Raw genomic sequence first — 13,420 nt, forward strand, 5'->3', positions numbered from 1 at the left:
TTCATTTATCTATCCCCAAGCACTTGTAGAATTGTGGACACAGTATATGGTATTTAAATGACGGTTCTTATTAACAAAGCAAACAGGCAACCTGAATGGGAACATTCCTGAAGTCTGTTGCATAGTGTATAAAGACAAAGATGAAATGCATCCTGCTCAAGCCCCTATACCTATTCCTAGTGCCTCACAATAGCATGTGCATCTAGCAGGTGAGATTCAGCCTGTATTCCAGCCAACACTATTTTACCTGAGCTCTATAGTTCTCACATGGGTAGTTGACATAAGCTTGCACTGCACAAATAAGAAATTGCAGATGCAGCCCCATACCCAATATGCTTTGCCTTCCCACAATAAGCATTTTCAATACAATGTTTTTATATTCTATGTACTTCGATCTTAACCCAAGTTAGCAAACAAGTCTTGTGTGTAACTTTTAAGGATGGAACTTTGGTCAACCAAACTGCTTTCATTCAACAAGATGGAAACAAATTATGTCCCTTTCACCGAGTTAATTTAGACAAAAGCAGTTCAAAGCAGTTCTCAGACCTCTCCTTCCACTAATACGTCAAAAAGTAAATTTTAACTCCACTTCTGAAAATATAATCAGCACTAATTGCTTAACCATACTCTGTATGAGGCACTACCTGAAACTGGTGACTGGCCCACATTAAGTGTAAGAATTCATGTTTTCCTATCCTTCCTCAGAATGTACCTAACATCTTTAGATGATAGTGAAAAAACGCTTGTTTATCTGAGTTTCATCCTGGTAACAAGTTTGGCTTGCAAGTAGGATAGTTCCAGGCTTCTGAAATGCCTCAAACATACTTTTACCATTTGTATTTCTAAAATGGTATTCTCCATATTGATATCACCCTATAATTTAAAAATATTCAGCCAAGTGTTCTTTATGCAGAAATCAAGCAATCCATTTTAGTATGAAAATTTTACTTTAATCTTCATTGTGTATTTACCAAATTTAAAAATGTCATGATTGTATGCCTGTTGTGTACCTGTATGTTTAAAATTTACCCAGTAAAAAGGTTCTAAGAAACAAAGAAGGGGCTAGGGATTTAGCTCAGTGGTAGCCTGCTTGCCTAGCTAGTGCAAGGCCCTGGGTTCCGTCCTCAGCTCTGGCAAAAAAAAAAAAAAAAAAAAAAAAAAGCCCTTGACTGAAAAGTTACAAAGTGTTCAAATTTAAAATGTTTTGGAATAGACAAAACAGTACTATATTCAGCCTTCTGGATAACTTCAGTATCTCAATCACCAACCAGATTAGATACTCCAACCATTTGCAAAGTTAAAAATAAAACTAAGAAAATGCACAGAACTGATTACTTATAATTGTTAAATTGTAGAGAAACATCATACAGAAAACACACTTAAAACCAGCAAGACTAAAATGGGGGTACACGGAAAATCCTCCTATAGACACTCAGTTTTGTTTTCAAGTACCAGGATGAATCACAACGGTTGGTTAGGTCCAATTTAGATCAGATTAATGGGTATTAGTCCCTAAATGTCCATGACTAAACTTACATGGACCAAAACTGGTCAGAAATAGTTGGGGAGGCATGAATGATGAGGTCACTGAAATTTTTAACTTCAAAGTATGGAACAGTTTAATAAGCAAATAGAAACAGTGCTACTTTATTAAAATACTGAGTTTATTTCACATGTATATTCGTCTCCCTACCATTTCCACATCTGACCACCACTATTACTATGTCCTATCATAACATTCCATACATACTTAAAACCAAGTAAAGGGTGGAGTTCCATCCTTGAAAACTAAACAGGCATTTTAGACAACACATTCTTGGCAATGGAACCCGGACAACATTTATCAAACACAGTAGGGAAAGTTCTCACTTTGCATTATAAAAAGGACAGCCAGATATATCAACTGTTACAGAAATTAAGTAAGACGGAATTATTTCAAACTGTTTAAACCATTTTCTTAAAGAGACTTCCTCCACTGCCAGAGATCTTGAATAGCCTGTAAAGAGAAAAAAATGGTAAAGAAATTTAACTATACAAATCAATACACTCATCAATTCACTATTTTTCATTCTACCAACTCAATAAAGCAGAAGATTCCTCAGTAAGCGTAAAAATGGGGTTAGCTACCTAGACAATGTTGCCTCATAGCCTGTGGCTCAACTTTTTATTTAGTCTTCAGAATTTAAGAATGCTTAAATACAAATGGTTAATTGCCCAACTTTCCTAACTTAATGTAAAAAGGTTAAGTATAGAAACCTGATATTGCAATCTATTGATTGAAGGGTCTGTTCATACAAAAAGATCTAACACCAGTTTAACTGCTTTTATCTTTCCCACTTCTAGCTTTGATTTAAAAAAGTTGAAATTTATGCCACTGGGAAGACACTGGCAGCACTTTGCCTTTGCATGGTCCAATTGAATTCTAGCACCATAAAAACATCTTTTCTGATATTTACATAAAACCTCACTTTAAGGGGGCTTTTTATGATGCTTACCTCCAAATTTAACCCATCTAGTATCTGGAGAAGATACTATCACTCCTAAGAGAGCAAGTTTCAGACTGTAAAACAGCCAAATGGAGCAAAGGAAAACCACAGCCTATTTTCTTAGCCAACACACTACCAAGAGTAAAACTAAGTTCAGTAACCAAGAAATAATTTAACAACTATTTAAAAGCTGGGAAAAATGTGTACTAAAAAATTTATCTGCTCTGTCTGCCAATTAAATTCTTTCCATGTATTTAAGAACTGTCTGTGGTTAGGAACCTTTTACACAGAGCCAACAACTTAGGAGACTAAAAGTTAAAAAAAAAAAAGTCGTAAATCACAATGAAAAGTTTGGTGTTTTCTTATGTCCACAGGAAAATCAGTTACCTCCTGGTCAGTCATCCGGAAGCAATTCTTCACATAATTAATGAACTTGGCTTCCACTTTGGGAAGAGAACCACCCTATTGAGGAAAAAAAGAATTCATTACGGATAAGCACAGAAATTGTTTGAGATTTGCATGCCATTACATGAACAAGTCATTCCTTGTCCCTTCAACTTTAAACATATCAATGTCATCATTGGGACCCACATAGAACCTAAGATGCAGCACATTATCAATTGCTGAAAGTCCAACTCAAACTATAGATAATTCTACAGGCATACAAATACAGTCGATTTGGGTGCCTAACCATATTCTGCAATATTTTAGTTTTAGCACCCTCTATCACCCAAAACTAAATTCAAGCCAATCTTTTAATAAAGAACTTTGTTTCCCAAGAAAGAACCTTGGATAGCACACCATTTACCTAGAAACAAATTGAAGTTAATAGTAGCTAATCTCTTAATTATCTTAAGTAGCACAAATTTGGCATTTGTTTCAAATTATGAATAAGGCAATTAACACAGTAATATCACCAATACCTGAGGTTTTATCATCAAAATTCCTAAACACCTTAATTTATCGGCATAAAATAATTACCACTACACTACAAATTACCATCCCTCATTTCATTTCATTAAATGCATCATTTGGTTAACCAAATTTTTACTTTTTTGCATTCTGTTTTATATATTTAGCCCAGAGTAAGGCTCCTTCCAAATGTGAGAAACAATTGCCTCCATCACCTAGAAAGTAAGTCACTACAGTAATTTTAAAATATTGTCACATACATTCTTATTTGGTTCATTCAAAAATTTATTGAGCAGCTAAGGATACAAAGGTATTAAAACATGGTCAGAGATGAGGCATATGCACAAGTGTAGAAAGCAGTAAAGTTCTCTGCATCACAAGAGTGAAAGAAAAATGCTTTAGGAAAATAAGAGATTGCTTCCAGCGTGCAAGGGGGGAATGGATGGCCAATCAGGAAAGGGGATTGAGATTAAAATAGAAGACTTCAGTCTGGATTGTTGATGGTACTCAGTATGGACTATATTTGTTTCTCCTTTTCCTCTTTCCCCATCTTTGGGCTTAATTTACCAGTAGTGCCCAGGACTGTTCAATGCGCCTGCAATTAAACCAAGGAGATAGGACCACATTAAAATGGGGGGGAGGGGCACCAGTTTAGCAGTGTATGCAAGGGATAAATAAATCAGTGAGTGACACCAGGAAAGCTAAAGTTCACAGTGTAAACATTATGTGCTGGCACTAAAGTGCTAATTTCCAATCCACTGGTGGCTGCACAAAGGAAGAAAATCTTCTGAAGCCATGTGAGGCCTATGGGACAGGAAAAACATGGAAAAGGACAATTTTCCTTATCATTCCACATTTATTCCTAGTAACTAGCATGTTAGAATCACAATTGGGAGAATTTTAATTCTCAAAGAAAACATTTGAACTAATTATCCCAGTTTTTTACACAGCTAGGTCCATAAAGTTTTAGTACCAGCCAAACAGCAAAAGATAAATATTTAAGACTAGATGTAAGCCTATTAGCCACACACAAACTTCGGGTCATGGACTCAGGATGTTTTGGTATAGAGGGCACAGAAATTATTCATACTCCTGGGAAATACTTAAAGGTGATCCTTTTTTTTTCTTTGTTATAATAATCTCAAGCAGCCAATGACTTAAATTCTTACTTTTCCAGCTGTTTTCAATTATACTGAAAACCCAAACGCCCTCTGCTGGTTCTACAGCATAACCTCAGAAAAGGCAATGTTCTCACTTGTTAAATATTAAGTTAAATATTAATATTAAGTTAAATATTATTGTACTTTTTATTCTAGTAATGCATAGTTCATATATGCAAAAAAATTATGAATAATCTATTTTTTTTACCCAACCACCCATACACAGTGGGGGAAAAAGACAATCCATTCAAAGGTAATTTTACTCACCTTTTCTATACTTGCTTGCATTTTTGCCTTAATGTCTTCTACAGAACTAGGTCCTTTTGGTGTTTTAGGAGTTTTTTCCTGTTTTTTGAAAGACTCTTGACCCTGGAAAAAGTTTAAAGGTACAGTTCTTATTAAGTAACAATTATCATGTCTCAATTATTCTTACAATCCTTTATAGATGAAGTATGGAAAAGTTGCTAATATGAACCTTATACATAACTTCATAATTGTGGTATCTCACACCTTTATTCTCATCCTTTCAAAGGCTGAAGGATGATTGCAACTAGTCAAAGCCTGTCGTGACTCTCAGAAAACCAAAATGATCATTCTTTAAAAAAATCTAATTGTCAGGAAAGTTGCCTCAAGGTTAGTGTAAAGGCACTTGCTGCCAAACCTGATAAGCAAGTTAATTTTAACAGTCCTTCCTGGCTGTCCTGGAATACTTCAGACCAGCCTGCATCTTGCTGCTTCTGAGTGTTTAAAAAAAAAAACATTCACCACCATCTGGCTTTGGAGGTGACAAGCATCTTTAAGAGAATCAACTCCTGTGTGTTGGCCTGAATGAAATGCAGTGGGCATATGTATGCACACAAGCAAATAAAAATGAAATTATAAACACAAAGCTCAGAGTTAAGTTTTGGGGAATTTTAACACTGCACTATGAAGCTAGGGTTAAGTTCCTCAAGCACCTACCAAATTTTAGGCAGACTAGTTTCTTATACAGCAATGCTGTCCGTTTTATTTCCTGGGACCTTACCTTTGATCTTGGTGTTGATGGTTTTAAGTCTTTCCCGTTTTGGTTTGATTTTTGTGCATTTTTGGCTGGGGTATCTCGTACAGACTGCAATTAGAGAATGGCCTTAATCAGTAGGACTGCCCTCCAGCAAGTAGACAAGAGTCCTAAACTAGTATATATGCAATGAATTGTTTGAAACAGTTGGGAAAGGTAAATTTTCTCACTTTCAAACTTTAAGTCTATTTCAGACCAATTTTTAATATGAAACCAACTAAGTCAGTTTTCACTACTAGCACTAAGAAATTCCAAGTTCTTTTATTGTTAACTATATACCTGACAACCTCAACCTCATGGCATGGTATGTACTCACTTTCTTCACTGGAACTTTTTCTTCAGCTTCCTCATCATCAAAATCATCATCATCATCACTATAAATAAAACAATCAACAATATTTGGTCAATTTGACAAAAGAAGCCACCTTCAGCAATGTTTTAAGACAAGTCAGACAGCACCAGTATCTGAATAGATTAGCAACGTGTTGTTTATGCAGGAGCAGTGCATCTTTAATCAAAGCACTCAGGAGGCGGAGGCAGGCAATCTGAATTGATTGAGGCCAGCCTGTAGCTAGAGACCCTGTCTGGAAAACCAAAAATATTTAAGAATCTAACAAAACAATGTTGGAGAGATGGTTCAGCAGTTAAGAGTATTCTCTGTTCATTCCCAGAGTACTTAGGTTCAATACCCAGCACCCACATGCCAGCTCTTAACTGGCTAACTGCACTTTCAGAGGATCTGACGCATTCACTTATATGCATGCAAACAAGAATGCACATGAAATCCAAAAATTATTCACCAAAAGTACTTAAAATATAGTATTTTACTAATACTTGTTGCTAAGAGTTATAAAATGTTAGTTTTGCTGTAGTAGTAAATTGCTTAATAATTAAATCAGTAGTTAATACTGCTAAAATGGCAACACTCCTCAGAACATAAATTACTCATTTGTAGTTATTGGCCCTAAAAAATTCAGATATTCAAGAAACCTCGGTAGAAAATTATCTGCACAAGGAAAAACCAAAGGGTTTTTTTCTTTCATACTTGGTCTCAATAAGGAATAAGCTACAAAACTTGAAAGCTAATTTTCATTACAGTAATTTTGGTAAGTTTCTACATTTTGCAAAGAAACCAAGCTTTATAAGAATTAACTTGCTTGATAGCCCCCTAATAAGAGCAAAGATGCAGCTGGATGGTGGTGGCACACACATGTAATCCTAGCACTCGGGAGGTAGAGGCAGGTGGATCTGAGTTCGAGGCCAGCCTGGTCTACATACAGAGCTAGTGCAGGACAGGCTCCAAAGCTACAGAGAAACCCTATCTCAAAAAACCAAAAGAGCAAAGATGCTTGTTATCTAATTGTGCAAGGAATAAAAAAAAATATAGTCAATAAACATGAGATGATCATTTTAGTCATCTAGGGAATGTAAACCAAACATGAAGATAATACTCTTTAACTTGGGAAGAACTCCCATATACTGTCGACAGTAACCAATGTCCACAGTAACAGCGTATCTCCAAGATTTCTCATCCCATGAAAGTTAGAGTACAATTATCAATTTTTGCAAAAAATAGTGAAGCCAGGCAAATGAAACCATCTTCTGTTATGTGACATAAATATTACTTTGAAACGGCCAGTCTACAAAATTCACAAGTAGCTAACTACAGCGTAAGGAATCCTGGAGCATAGAGTAAAGGCTGTGGTGGTACACCTTTCATATCGGCACTTTCGTATCAGGAGGCAGAAGTGGATCCGAGTTCATAGCCAGCCACAATGAGACCCAGGACAGCCAGGACCAAACAGTGAAACATCCATGTGGGAGAATAAATGCAGGATTACAAACATGCAATAAGGGTGAGTGGGGATGTAGCTCAGTAGTGGAGTACATGCTTTGCATGTATGAGGCCCTGGGTTCTATCCCCAGCATCTCCAGGTGTTAATATCTTTGGGGGGGCTAGAGAGATGGCTTAAAGGTTGTTGAAGAGCACTGATTGCCCTTCCAGAGGTCCTGAGTTCAATTCCCAACACCCACATGGTGGCTCACAACCATCTGTAATGACATCTGGCGCCCTCTTCTGTATACATAATAAATTTAAAAACACAAATATGCAATAAAAATTTTAAGTCTGTCCTGAATCTACCGCTGTTGTCTAAATGCTTCTCCTTGGGACAATCAAAGCTTTCCTCTGCTTTTACATTTCTTCATTCCAATGTGTGTGCAGTGTTTGGCAAGGCTTATTGGCTCTTCCTAAAGATATATGTGCCATTAGAATTAAGCTGCCAGATTGCAATTAACAGAACAATCCATCTCCAACTACTTGAGTGTTATTTAACATCTCAAAAAAAGCAGATGCTTCTCACTTTCACAATCTAGATCTGAGATTATGATCTGGATGCACATGGCACTTGCTCTAAGATGAATTCTAAGTACAAAATACTCTTCAGACAGTAGGCTTTTTAAAATGGAGTGAATCACATTACTCAGTAAGATCACTTAAGTACCCATTAAGTATGTATGTGCGTATACATATGTGCATATATATATATGCATATATATAGTGAGTACACAAAGTTAATTCAGATCTGAGTTTAATTCACAAGTTCTACCAACTGTGGCCACAGATTTTCCACACCAGTCTCATTAAATAGAAGCAGGAAGTTCACGTAATAACTACCTTCTCAGTATTGGGGAAAATTGTCTTGTTAGAATTTATACCATAAAGCCAGGTGGTGATGGCCCACGCCTTTAATCCCAGCACTCGAGAGGCAGAGGCAGGCAGATCTTTTGTGCGTTCAAGGCCAGCCTGGACTACAGAACAAGATCCAGGAAAGGCACAAAGCTACAGAGAAACCTGGACTCAAAAAACAAAAAACAGGGCTGGAGAGATGGCTCAGTGGTTAAGAGCAGCGACTGCTCTTACAGAGGTCTTGAGTTCAATTCCCAGCAACCACATGGTGGCTCACAACCACTTGTAATGATACCTGGTGCCCTCTTCTGGCCTGCAGGGACACATGCAGGCAGAATACTGTATACATAATAAAATAAATCTTAAAAAAATTTATACTGTGTCTAATCACATGATAAAATAAACCCAATGTTTTTTGTGATTTTTTTAATACTACTTTTAGTATAAAATTGGCTTTAGTTTTAATCCCAGCACTCAGGAGGCCAGCCTGGTCTACAGAGAGCATGCATGATCCAAGACAGTAAACCTTTTGGGGGTGTGGGGGGGGGGTGCGACACAGGACATTGGCTTTAGAAGCTAATGCTGAAATGCTTTCTTGTTACCAGAAACAATGCCAATTTACATAAACTGAGTTATCTTTTTAGCTATCCTTAACCATGTAATTTCATACAAGATATTTAAGTAATGTCATGCATTACCTAAAATGATTTGTTCCAAGTATTTCATCCTTATGAAACATACGGGGTTTTTTATGTTTTTTGTTTTTGTTTTTTTTTTTTTGTTTTCAAGACAGTTTCTCTGTGGCTTTCTTTGGAGCCTGTCCTGGACTAGCTCTGTAGACCAGGCTGGCCTTGAACTCAAGAGATCCACCAGCCTCTGTCTCCTAAGTGCTGGGATTACAGGCGTGCGCCACCACCGCCCGGCGTAATATTCTTTCAAAACATATATATATATGTATATATGTGTGTGTATATATATATATGTATATATGACCAATCCCAGAACCCCTAACAAGATATTCAAAGACAACAAACTGTCATGTTAAGACATTTCTTATCTGTTTATTACAGATAGCACTTGATCATAATGAAATCTTATTTTAACCATATTTTAAACTCAAAAAAAAAAAAAAAAAACAATGTCCCATTATAGTAGCCTGTCATAAGGAAACAAGAGTCACAGGCCAAAATCCTTTACAGGCACAGAAATCTTTACTTTCACCGTGTGGTGGTGGCACATGCCTTTAATCCCAGCAGAGCCAGGCGATCTGAATGAGGCCAGCCTGGAGTACCAAGTGAGTTCCAGGACAGGAGCAAAAGCTACACAGAGAAACCCTGTCTCGCAAAACACAAACAAAACAAAAAAAAAGGGCAATCTTTACTTTTAAAACATCAATCATACAACCACTTTTTTAAGAGTGCATTGGCAAATCAATTTCCTAAAACCCTTTGTATATGTAATGTCAAGTTTCTAAAACACTACATATACTTACTCTTCATCATCCTCATCATCTTCGTCGTCATCCTCATCATCCTCGTCAAGTTTTACTTTTTTCTTAAAGAAAAACAGACATTTATGAACAAGAGCCATCCCTTAGTGGTTAACCAATCTGAAAGGCAGAACACATGTCTTCTAACTTTAAAAAAATCTTTTTACCTGGGGAACCTTGTTACCACCTCCAGGAGCAGATCGTTTTCCAGACATACTTAAGAGTTTCACATCCTCCTCATCTTCATCTTCTGACTCTGCATCTTCCTCTACAGCTAAAATAAAATTAGACATACTTTTCAAAACTTAACAGTAGATAACACATGGTATTTTTTCCAATAATTTATTTTATGTGCATCGGTGTGAGGATGTCAGATACCCTGAAACTGGAGTTATAGTTGTGAGCTGCCATGTAGGTGCTGGGAATTGAACCCGGGTCCCCAGGAAGAACAGCCAATGGTTGTAACCGCTGAGCCATCTCTCTAGCCGCCACATGAAAAAACTCCATTAAGGGTAGCAAATGAGGATCAGAAACTTTAAAATGTTCACCGCAGTTTTAATAAACAAAAATCAGACCTTTCTAAACATACATTACCAGATTCCCATTTTGGCATAAGACAACTAGAACTAAAGCATGCTTTACAAAGTCCAAACTGAGATCTAAGAAGATACCCTAACTAGTTATAAGACCTTTCTTTGTGTCTAAACCTGATCAGTGTTCAATCCCCAGAACCCATGTAGTGGTAGGAAAACTCTAGGCAAATTGTATTGTCTGACCTGGACATTCCATGGAACATATGCCAACACACAAATGTTTAAAAGAAAAAAGCCAGTTCCACTTAGAAACTAAGCAGAAAATACCATAGTAGATTTAAAAAACAAAAAACTTACCTACTAGGTGCTGTCCACTAATATGCACAGGCCCTGAACCACACTTCAACCTTAAGACCACAGGTGGTGTAATTTCAAAGCCCCCAAGAGAAACCTAAAAATGAGCAATTTTCAATCATTAAACATTGTGAATATTTTACACCAAGTATCACCAGCAAACTTATACATCAATAAACCTATTTAGAAGCAACACAAAATTGCACAGAAGATGTAGCTTTTTGAAGCATCTTTGTGTATCTTAAATTTGTCTTAAGAGACCCAATGTGAAATCCCAAAATCCCATGTTTAGAAATGTACTTACTGTTGGTTGTACAGACATTTTCAAAGTTGCCAGTGTTACTTTAATTGGACTGCCTTCATAGTTCATTGCTTCTGCCTCTACGATGTGTAACTCGTCTTTTGCCCCTGCCCCTAAACTAACCTGTGAACAAAAAGATACTTAAGTCTCCGCTGTTCATGAATACCCTTCAAAATTTTAACTAGCCTGTCCCCACTACTGATAGTTAACTAATCATCCCATTTAATGTACTTGAGAAAGACTATGTTCCCAAGAAATACCACTAATGAAGCCAGCAGACTTAAAAGATCACATTCCTGCAGAGCCTTACTAGGCAACTAATTATAGCACTGTCCAGGACTACAGAAGACTAAGTGACAAAGATGCTTTTTGTTACCAGTGCAGACCTGAGCTACATTAAAATTAAAAAAAAAAAAAAAAATACTGTTATAAAAACTTTTTCCAGCAGTTAAGCATGAACTCCTAACAAAAATCACAACAGTAAGAACCCAGGGGTTGAAATTTAATGCAGTTTCAAAGTTTAAGTACCGTTCTTAGTGATAACTGGTGCTCATTCTCATCATTATCCACCTTAAAGTGATAATCCTTGTCAGCTTTTAGTTCACAACCTGTAAAGAAAAAAAGCAAACCTAGCAGAGATGAACATCAATCGCTACCTCATCTACTTTTTCAACTAAAAGTTCTGTGGATTCCACTCCACAAAGCCTATAAAAGTTCCATTTTCTCACAGTATTTCATTGTCAACAATGAATGGGGCACCATTACCTTTTTCAAAGGCTCAAACTTCTTAAAAAAAACAAAACCCAGAACTTTATATAGTGGCTAAAGCTAAACACAACGTACTATTATTTCTCACTTTTTTCAAAAAGCCAATTTACCTACGTTCTGAAGGAAATCTATTACATCACACATCACCATAGGGACAGCTTATGTGTAGCTATCTAGATGTCTAGGTATAAAGCCTTTATGCTTAGTGTGGACGTTTTAAACACTCGCAGATTTTTTTAAATAATTATTTTAATGTGATGTATTTTTAAAAAAACAAGTTACTGCCATTGTTTACTGCTGTTAACAAATCTCAGCATAGCTAATGTGGGATCCCCAGAAGCCCAGTTAACCTGACCTGCTCAATACAGCACTTCTCTCCCGGACCCCAGCAACAAAAAAGAAAAACACCAGTTCTAGATTAAAGGATGATTTTGATTTAGTGATACTCTTTCACATCAAGTCACTCTGACCACAGTCATCTGCAGCGTAGGAATGACTCCACCTACCGCAGAGGCAGAAAAGGGTCTCTAAGAAAAACCACCACCACGGTGGATGCGAAAAGACTTGAACAAAGACCTTCAAAACCAGTACTTAAGCATTTCCCGCCCAGCACTCTTAACTAAGACACAAGAACAAGACCCCACGGCTCAGGGTTGACAAGACACTGAGAGCCCGGATGTAGGAGCCCACACCCCCTCCCTACCCCCAACCACGTGGCAACCACGTGTTCCCAGGGGTTGCAGCCCCCTCCGCAGCAGAGTGCCTGCGGGGCCGAGCCCCCCCACACTGGCCGAACCCCTTGGGTGTACCCGACTGGAGGCGAGGGCCCTGGAAAGCCTAGCGGACTGCACACGTAGCGGCCCATCAAGGGGGCGCAGGCCTCGCTCAGAGTCACCACCCGCCCGGGCCACCCGCCTGGGGCCCAGCAATGAAAAACAGCTGCGTGGAGGCAAACCCTGCGGACTTCTTCACGCTCGAGGATGAAGCGTCGCCGCAGCCCCTGCTGGCGCCGCAAACGGGTCCGCACCCTCGGCCGACCGACCTCTCAACGCCCGAGGCTCGAGCCTGGGCCGCTCCCGCCCTGAGTTAGGGCCGCTCTCTCCTCCGGGCCTCGATTTTCTCATCCCGGCCCCGCGGCCCAGGCGGTTCCTCCCAGCCCTCCGGCCTCCACCCACGCCGCGTCCTGCACACGCCAGGCCTCGGCTGGACTCCCGCCCCCCCAGCCACCAGGCCCTGCCCAAGCCCTCCCCGCCAGGCAGTTACCGAAAAGGTAGTTCTGAGGCCTGAGAGGGCTCATGTCCATGTCCATCGAGTCTTCCATGAGGCGGAGGCGCGCACTTCGGTGTGAGAGAGGTCGGACGGAGGAAACTGCCTACCGCTGCTCAGAACAAACACGCAGGACGGAATCACGCCAGGGAAAGGACGCGGGCTCGCCACACGTATATATGGCCGCAGGAAATCTCGCGAGATCCGCGCTAGTCCCGCCTCCGCGAGTGAGCTCCGGATCCCCTACTTCCCGCACCGTCGCGTTCTTGCGCAAGCGCTCTCCTACCCCAAGCCACTCTACCTCGCCCCCCCACCTCCTCCAGGTGCTTGGCGGGCTCGCAATGCGCACGCGCGTTGGCTCCCGGCCACGCCCCTCCAGCGCAGTCGCCCTTGCGCAGGCGCGCT

The 13,420-nt window shown here is 39.2% G+C and overlaps 1 protein-coding gene across 1 annotated transcript; it reads right to left on the reverse strand.

Moving 5' to 3' along the window:
• Nucleotides 1-1,643: 1,643 nt before the first annotated feature.
• On the reverse strand, nt 1,644-13,216 carry Npm1 (nucleophosmin 1). The gene is given in 12 exon segments (XM_036197563.1): nt 1,644-1,984; nt 1,987-1,996; nt 2,874-2,948; nt 4,826-4,927; nt 5,583-5,666; nt 5,932-5,989; nt 9,797-9,858; nt 9,961-10,067; nt 10,684-10,777; nt 10,985-11,104; nt 11,510-11,589; nt 13,013-13,216. Coding segments are annotated over 12 exon segments (969 nt in total). The 5' UTR covers nt 13,071-13,216; the 3' UTR covers nt 1,644-1,865.
• Nucleotides 13,217-13,420: the final 204 nt, after the last annotated feature.

The sequence above is a fragment of the Onychomys torridus genome, chromosome 8 (genome assembly GCF_903995425.1).
Source record: "Onychomys torridus chromosome 8, mOncTor1.1, whole genome shotgun sequence".
NCBI classification, from domain to species: Eukaryota; Metazoa; Chordata; class Mammalia; order Rodentia; family Cricetidae; genus Onychomys; species Onychomys torridus.